The sequence below is a fragment of the Aristolochia californica genome, unplaced genomic scaffold, assembly GCF_029961685.1.
Source record: "Aristolochia californica isolate CCGP_79_NKW_82.1479 unplaced genomic scaffold, dmAriCali1.0.hap1 SCAF_11, whole genome shotgun sequence".
Taxonomy (NCBI): Eukaryota; Viridiplantae; Streptophyta; class Magnoliopsida; order Piperales; family Aristolochiaceae; genus Aristolochia; species Aristolochia californica.
The window spans coordinates 8,468,457-8,477,635 of NW_027181782.1; the positions used below are offsets into that span (position 1 = coordinate 8,468,457).

At 40.9% G+C, this 9,179-nt stretch overlaps 1 protein-coding gene across 2 annotated transcripts in view; it reads right to left on the reverse strand.

Annotated features, from left to right (window-relative positions):
* Positions 1–8,870, reverse strand: part of LOC137944424 (aspartokinase 2, chloroplastic-like) — a 44,753-nt gene extending 35,883 nt beyond the window's left edge. Inside the window, exons 1-4 of one of the 2 annotated variants that reach the window (XM_068790106.1) lie at positions 8,542–8,870; positions 6,609–7,278; positions 6,436–6,518; positions 6,308–6,348 (exon numbers count right to left, since the gene is read on the reverse strand). In XM_068790106.1, coding sequence (XP_068646207.1) covers positions 6,308–6,348; positions 6,436–6,518; positions 6,609–7,019 — 535 coding nt within the window. In that variant the 5' untranslated portion in view covers positions 7,020–7,278; positions 8,542–8,870. The remainder of the gene's footprint in view (positions 1–6,307; positions 6,349–6,435; positions 6,519–6,608; positions 7,279–8,541) is intronic. The other variant, XM_068790107.1, reaches the window with a different exon arrangement.
* Between the last annotated feature and the right edge of the window lie 309 nt (positions 8,871–9,179).

Here is a 9,179-nt window from a genome sequence, read left to right on the forward strand (position 1 = left end):
GGCAGGAACCTTTGAGGAACTCCTTCAAAAATCTCTTCCTTCTTTCCACACAAAGGCTATCAGTAGTCGATGCTTTTGAGGAAGGTGGTTTGAGCCTTCACCCCCGAAGGGGTCTTTCTGATGCGGAGGCTATGCAAGCAAGCTGTTTATTGGATTCTTTGAATCATGTCAGAATGAGGCCTTCTAATGCAGACAAGCTCATTCGGTGGCCTGACAAAAGCGGTAAATTCTCAGTTTCATCTGCATACGGACACATTAATGGTTGGGACTCAACGTAAAGTGAGCATGATATCTACTTTGTTTGGCGTCTCTGTGCCCCTCCAAAGATTAAATTCTTCATGTGGAGTGCTTGCCAAAGTAAGATCCCTACGGCGGATGTGCTTCGAAGAAAGGGTCACCCTTCTCTAGACCCGCTATGTCCTTTTTGCATCATTGAAGCCGAATCCACCAGCCATACTCTGCTATTGTGCCAGTTCTCTTGGAATGTGTGGACCTCTTATCTTATGCAAGTTGGGGTTGCAATTCTGTATATCTGCGGATCTGATCTGTTTTAGCAAGTTGATCATTGGCTATCCCCTTCCTAGACTCGGTAAAATGATGCTCTCAGCCTGCGCCAATTTTGTGTCGTGGGAGCTTTGGAACGAACGTAATAAAAGGCGATTCGATGCTAAATTTAAAACTGAGGCAAGAATAGTGGAAAAAGTGATGGGTCAAATTTTCACCTAGCTTCTGACAAAGAAGTCTTTCTGCCCTTTTAAAGGCACCTCCATTTGTGATAGCTGGAGCAACCTGCAAGGATGCATTTTGGGACCAAGGTTCAAGTTATGAAAGAGTGGGCTACCCTGAGCTTGGGTACCTAAAATTGAATTTTGGCGGCTCTTCCCTTGGCAATCCGGGGATCGCAGGTTTTGGAGGTGTGATTTCGTATCCATCTGGCAATCAGTGTATTTCTTATGTGGGTCCATTAGGCATCTCCGATTCAACGTCTGCAGAGCTATATGGCCTTTTTGATGGGCTCCGGGTGTTCAGAGATAAATGCAGTGGTCCAATTCACATTGAAGGGGACTCCAAAGTAGTCATTGGTTGGTGTCGGTGTGCTTCCCTTCCGCCATGGAGGCATTGGGAAATCTTTCAGGAGATTTTAGAGATTACCTCATTATTTTATTGTATTTGATCTCACATTTCGAGATCTACAAATTCGGCAGCAGATGTGCTTGCCAAGCGGGGAGCTTCCCTTCAACATCTTGTTGTTGGGGATTTGCTCCCTCTTCCTTTGTAAATTTTCGCTTGTTAATACAATACAACTTTATAAAAAAAAAAAAAGAGTCAATTGGAAGCTTCTTGATATTTTTCTGGAAAGAATGGGATTTGGTGCCAAATGGAGATTTTGGATTCAAAGCTACATCGCCTCGGCCAGTTATTCGGTGATTCTGAATGGTACATTGTGTGGATAGTTTAAAGTCACTCCAGGCATCCATTAGGGGGACCCCCTGTCCCCTTTACTTTTCAATGTGGTGGTAGAATATCTTTCCTCTCAGATTTATTCGGCTAAGGGCTTTGGGTGGCTTCTCCCCCACAACGGATACAACGGCCTTTGATATTCCGATTCTTATCGAGAAATTTGATAAGCGACTTGCTACTTGGCAGGGCAAGCTCCTATCCACAACGGGTCGACTCACTCTATTAAAGTCTTGCTTGGCTAGCCTGCCCAATTACCTCCTGTCTTTTATTAAGTGTTCGGCCTCCGTGCGTTCAAAGATTGATGCTATTCGACGTCGCTTCCTATGGAGATGTTCAAAAGACACATTCAAATATCATTTGGTCAGCTGGAAGGAGATTTGTCAACCTCGGGATAGGGGTGGGTTGGGCATGAAACCTACAAAGGATATGAATAATGCCCTCCTGCTTGAGTGGATTTGAAACCTTAGTGCTAACCATAGAAATTTGTGGAGAAATATGGTGTACTACTATCTTTAGATTCTAGGGCATTGGTGGAGAGAGGGAGGCGCTCCCCGCTGCCTATCCCCGATATGGAAATCCGTTTATACCGCAACCTCCTTCTACCCTGGAAATGGGAGGATTCTTCTGTTATGGGCCGATGAGTGGTGCGGTTCCCAACCCCTTTCTAAAGCGTACCTGGGGCTTTCCAGGATTGCTATGGACCTATCATGCTCAGTAGCGGAATCTTGGAGTCTTCTCTTCCGTTGGAGCTTGAAAGATGATGAAGCTATAGTCTTCTGCTCGCTTCCATCCAGTCTCAATAGTACCATCATCCGAGAGCGAGTGAAAGATAAATTGATTTGGAAGCCTAACATCAGTGGTATATTTCACAGTAGCTTCATCCTATTCCCACATCAGGGAGAATGAGCCCAGTCTGTCAGAGCACAAGGCGAATCTCGCCTGGAGACTCTCAGCACCTAACAAAATAAAATTCTTTATTTGGACAGCCATCAGAGAGCAAATCCTCACTACAGACAACCTTCACAAGAGAGGCTTCACCGCTCTGGATAGTACCTACCCCCCTCTGTGGCACATGTGAGGAGTCAGTTCAGCATGTTCTTCTACACTGGCTTTTTGTGGAGAGTTTGGATGGCAGTTTTCCATAAAATTAGCATTCAAGTGGGCCTCCATCAAGATCTATTCGGCACTTTTCAAATGGTGTTAGGGACTCACCTGCCTAAAATTGGCAAGCTTCTACTTTCTGCATGCCTTGCTCACATCCCTTGTCATCTATGGCTCGAGAGGAATAATCAGAGATTCAATTCCAAGTTCAGCAATCTGGCTAGTACAGTCTCTTGTGTGTGGGTATGGTTTCCAGTTGGCTCCACACTAGAAAGGAATTTGCTCCCCAAGTCGATGTCTCCCTTCGATGTAATTGGTGACTTTTGGGCCATATGGCAGGTCCCCAAAAGATTCTGGACATGGCAGAGTGGGAGCCTCCCCCTAGTGATTGCATTAAGCTGAACTTCGGTAGAGCTCTGGGATTGCCCCTTGGGGGGGCTCTAAAGTGGTCATCAGTTAGTACTCCAGTTCAGTAGTCCCCCCCTCCCCCCCCCCCTCTGGCGGCATTGGCCAATTATTTCTTCTATTGAAAATATTGTAACCTCAATTACTTGTACTTGGAATCACATTCTTAGGTCAGCCAATTCTTTGGCTGATAGGCTAGCTAAATTTGGAACATCCTAGCAATATCTCATTGTTTGGGATGATTCCCCTCCTTGTAATCTTGCTCATTTGAGCCTTTTAATATAACTTGGCACTATTTAAAAAAAAAAAACCATAAATAACCTTTCGTAGCTTACACACCTTTCCTGTCTCCCCCTGAGCAACATACCTAAGAGGTTGCTCCATATACACTTCCTCATGTAGATCACCATATATCCTCATGTATTTTAACAGTTGAGAAGAAGATAAATTAAAGTGGAAGGAGACCTTGAAGATTAAGTTGTACTAGAAATATTTATTGTCTTGTAAAGGTTTGATTTCTCATTTCAAAGTCTATTAAGCTAAAACTAAGTTTGTGGAACAATCCCTATGGAGACTTAGATTTAATTTATTTATTTTTTATGAAGATGTAATTTTATTAAAAAGAAGGAAGAGAAAACTACAAAACTACAAAAGCGGAGGGCGCAAATCCTTTACAACGAGAGATTGCAGGAAAGCTCCCTCCTTGGCAAGCACATCTGTTGTCGAATTAGCAGATCTCGGAATGTGAGACCAAATACAAGAAAAGGAAGAAACAATATCCAAAATCTCCTGGAATACATCCCAATGCCTCCATGGGGGAGAAGAATTGCGCTGGCACCAACCAATCACCACCTTGGAATCTCCTTCGATGTGAATAGGCCCACTACATTTGTCTTTGAACACCCGCAATCCATTAAGAAGGCCACGTAATTCCGCCGACATTGAGTCGGATATGCCTAAAGGACCAGCATAGGAAAAACATTGATTCCCAGTTGAGTCTGAAATGACGCTCCCAAATCCCGCGATCCCGGAATTTCCAAGAGAAGATCCATCAAAGTTTAGTTTTAGGTAGCCAGTTTCCGGAGGGGTCCATTCCTGCATAGCTGGGATTTTAGCTCCAGTTGTCTCGAATGTCAGTGCCTTTGAAAGAGGAAAGGGGTTTTTTGTCAATAACCAGGTTGATATTTGCCCTATCACTCTATCAACAATTCTAGCCTCAGATTCGCTTTTAGCATCAAACCGCCTTCTATTCCGTTCATTCCAAAGCCCCCATGGAACGAAGCTAGCACAAGCTGAGATAATCAATTTACTGAGGCCAGGAAGGGGATATCCCAAGATCGACTTGCAAAAGCTTATCAAGTCGACAGCAATACAAAATTGAATCTCCAATTTGCTTAAAATAGAGGTCCACACAGTCCATGAGAACTGGCACTGAAGAAGAGTATGACTGGTGGGTTCATCTTCATTGTGGCAGAAAGGGCATAGTGGATCTATAGATGGGTGACCTCTTCTTCTAAGCACATCAGCCATGAGAATTTTACTTTGACAGGCACTCCACATGAAAAATTTTACCTTAGGTTTAATAAAAAAAAAAATTGAGCTCAAAATTGGCAAAAAGACTCAAATACTTCAGCTTTTGCTTAATGCAGTTATTTGGGTCAACCCAACAGATACAGGTCAACCTGATAAATTCTCGTAAGCTTTTGTAAGTATTTGGGTCAACCCAAAGTCAGTCAAATACTTCAGATTTGCCCTTTGGACTTATTTGTGTCAACCTGATAAATTTCAAAAAGTTACTGTATGTATTTGGGCCAACCCAAAGTACCAGGGAGCCTTGTTTTAAACCATTTTTTGGTTTATCAGGTCAACCCAAAACCCTAACAGTCAAAAACGGCTAGTTTGATACTTTTGAGTTATCTAAATACCTCTCAACCTCGTTTTGTTTTGGATTTATGAAAACCCCTTCTCCAAGGGCCCTAGACTCTCACATCTAAGTTTAGAGCTCCACAGTGCAAGATTCATCAGATTTGTCCACAATCTCAGGATTTCAAGCTAGTCCACATTTAGAATTCAAAATCAATAAGTCCACTAGCTTGTTAATTTTTACTTTTCATTATTCTTCATTTTTTCTTGAGCTGGGAACACAGGTTGCTGCCTTTGTTGAAAGAAAAGAAGGCAAGGTGCCTTTATTGCAAGGAGAAGGCCAATTGCCTTCATTGAAGGGAGAAAAAGGTTCTTAGTGAACATTGTTGTAATTGGGGGAAGAGCTAGGTGCTCTATTTTAAACAGTTTGTGGGAGGCATTTTAATTCCACGGTGGCTAGTGGCTTTCAAGTGCTGCTTGAATGTGGATTAAGCCAAGTTTGGCCCAACCATGTAAAAATCTCTTTGGTCTTAATTTCTTTTACTTGTTTATACTAGCTATTTTGGCACCAATGCATTTAGGAACAAAAAATAAAATACACTCAATTCAACCCCCTCTTGAGTGCCATCTGGACCAACAAAGTTTTTTCTGTTAAAATAAGATACTTTTGTGTCCAATAAATTTCACAAAACACAGTTCCTCATGATATACTTCTGTTGTATGATGTCCACTAGTTGCCATTACACAACTGCATCATTTGTGAAATTATAATAACGGTCCCGTCAGATATGCAGACACAAATTTCTAGAGATATTCATGAAATACATGTGAATTTGGCTGGTCTAGTGGCTACTTGGTGGACATTTTCCATCTTCATGCTATAAACCCATAAAAATATTCAGCTAGGCGCTTCTGCAATCAACAAATTATCTCCCAAAGCTAATGACAAACACCAAACAAGAAAATTCAGTCTAAAACATCCATCACTTTCAAATATTCATTACACTGACCACCTGCTGTCTTATTCTGTTAATACAACTTGAAAAAAAAAAAAAAAAAATCTTCTGATTGAATATGCATAAATACTCCTGTGATAAGGATTTTATCTCACTGTTTAAAAAAAATAAAAAAATAAGGATCTTATTTCTTTACTACAATATTTGACAGCCCGTTGCTTTTCTGCATTATATGACCTCTTAAACACAAGACATGAACACCATATTCAAACAGAACAACAAAACTCATGCACAATGTTTAGCATTAGTGAAAAGACCACAGCCTTGCAATGCAGACAACTGCATTTTGCATAAGAACACCTTAGTGAGAATACCCGAGACCCGTACATTTCTGCCTTCTACTTACACTACATAGTAGTCAACAGCCAAAAACCAAATGTGCTCTTTATTCTAGACTAGACCAATCCAAATAACCAGAGGCATTAAAAAGGGAAAAAGCATGGTAAACAACAAAGACTCACCAGAAACTGTAGATATATCTACTCCAAGCTCATCAATAGCCCTGGGAAAAATAATTCCATGAACTTTGAAAGAAACTTAGATAAAAAAAGATTTTAAAAAAAAAAGGTAAAAAGACGCAGGGACTTACTTTAGGTGCAGCTCTTTTATATCACTCAGCTCATTAATGTCAGATGCCTTGGAAACTCCACAACTGACAGCCTTTTCCCCTGCCTATGACATGGAAACGACATTCAAAAAGACTTGTTCAAATATCATAGTGAGACAAATGATGAAAAAATTGAAATCAGATACTGTGTTTACCACTAGGAGCTTGTTGGTGGTCTTTCCCATAGCAGAGAGGACAATGACTGGCCTTTCTTCTGGAAAACTGAGAATAAGTTCAGCCACCTCCCTCATTCTCTCAGCTGAGGCCACTGAGGAACCACCAAACTTCATTACACAAGTCAATTGGCCAACATTTTCATCAACACTTTGCTTCAAAGACTCAGCTTTCTCAGCCACTAAAGCACCTCTTTGGCAATAAACTTTCAAACTTCTCCGCTCACAAAAAATCTCTCTCTTTTTACATAAAATCCCAGCAGTAGAGGCTACGGAAGCTGCAAAATGCCAGCTTGGGGATGAAAAGGTAGGAGGCGCTATGTGCCGTGATAAGCATCTCCTCACTCCAGTAAATGGTGCCTCAGTGCCATAAAAATGCCAAGAAGCAGCCATGCTAAAACAACTAAAGACAACTACAACTGCAAATATTTTTTACAAAATATTCAGCCAATCTACTGACCAACTTCAATTCATGAACAAGTGACCAAAGCGACAGTTCTCCCGCTAAAATATCACAAATAGGCCTTAAGTTATCTTCAAGCCTCCAAGCGATATCTTCAAGCATCCACAGAGAAAAGCAGTTCTTTCGACAAATACGTAACACAAGAAAGCAACCAATTTCAATATCCACTAGCTTGACCCAACGCTTCACCTGCAGATTCATCCATGAGTGTAATGCAAGCACTTTTACAGATAAATACATGAAATCCTAATTTAAGCAGGGCAAAAATTTCATACATATCCAGAGATATAAACTGGATTTAAGGAAGCTGATAGATATGCATCAAGAGACTAACGTATCACCTGTTACAAATTTATTTATTGAACTTTTAGATACTGTTCCAGTACCCAATATCAATGCAAGCAACATTAGTAAAATCACAGAGAAAGATTAAAATCAAGGTCACTTATGGTTGTTGCACTTCCATTACCCATCTTCCACAGTATGCAATTCAGTTTAGTAAAGTAATGCAATGATTTATTATCTGAATTCTACAATATAGTCTGTTTCACCACACATTTACAAGACCCACTATTCAGGTAAACAATAAGTTACTGGATTAGGCTAAAGGACATACAGGTAAATCCAAAGGCAGATAATCAATAGAAGAAATATCACAAAAAAATTAATAGGAAGAGATGATGCAACTGCCATTTACATAGCTTCTCCTTCATTCTCTTGTTCTTTTTTTTTTCTTTTCTTTTTTTTCTTTTTTTTTTTTTGAATGCTGGAGTCCATACCCTAATGAAACTTGAAGCCAATACCTCATACTGAACTCCAACCCCCACCCCCCCATGTGGCCATGGAACCAAAGGCTCAAGCCACTACTTCATCCTCGTGTGCTTAACTTTTCTTCTTTTCTCACCCTTCCATGAACGCTTCTACTTTCTCATTCTTTTTCTATGTTTTCATTATTACAATGAACAAAATCACAAGGTGAATCACATAAGGACATATGTAGGATCGATATAAAAAATCCCAGTATCGAATGAAAAAATAAGAAATTTTACATTTTATTAGGCCACAAAATTGGTGCTTCAAAGGCCTCCGAAAAAAGCTGAGAACGTAAAGCAATCGTCGATACAGAGAATAGCCTCCATGACACAAAGTGCAAGGAAGGCCAATCCATACATTCCGTCGCTATTCTTAGGTTGCAATTAGGCTAAAGAAGTGGATTCAACGGATGGTTCAAAACCCCGCCAAACACTGCCGCAAATCAACCCACCCAATATACTCCAATAAAGAGGAGAAAAAACAGAAAAGAACTGAAATAAGGAAAATAACAGTACAATGTCCGAGGGAAACAGCTCCCATGGACTATAATATAAGCAGAACAGGCACCAAATCGTAAAAAATAAAAAATATAAATGAAAAACAGAAAACTAAAAGGAAGTGAAGTTGAGGAAAGCTCACGGAAAGAAGCAGCCAGTTAGCTGCTTTATAGAAGCGAGGGTCGTCAGAGAATGTTACAAAACTCGGATCTGGTAGTCGGCGGCAAGATTTGGGCTGCTGGTTGAGAGCTAGTCCTTGCGCCGGAACCAGAGAGAAACCTTAGACGGGGAGGAGCAGGAAACGAATAAAGAGTTATATACGGCGTCAGGACTCCAGCGGTGGCGCTGCAACCTTTTGAACGACAGGGAAGAACGGAGTAGACAAACGTCCAAAGGTTGACACCGCAGCCGCCAGGGAGGGAGAGTCAGGGAAGCGTATTTGGGTGACCGCGTATCCCTGTGTAGGTTACTTATTACTGGTTGCTACTATATTTCGCGCGATAAATTTTTGTCATAAGCGCTTGAGAGGTCAGACATTCGACAATGTGCGCTCTCTCTCATGAAATGTAAGGCAATGGCAAAACATTTGAAGGACAGGCGTGTTGAAATGAAATATTCTCCCCAATGAAAAAACAAGGGAAACGAAACATCAACGAAAACAAATAAAAGACTCGTGAGTCCACCGACACGGCGGTTAGTCAACAATAAAGTATACGTCCATTTCATTTAATTAGGCCTTAAGGGTTAGTTTATAATGAACTTAAAATAAAGTTAAGATTT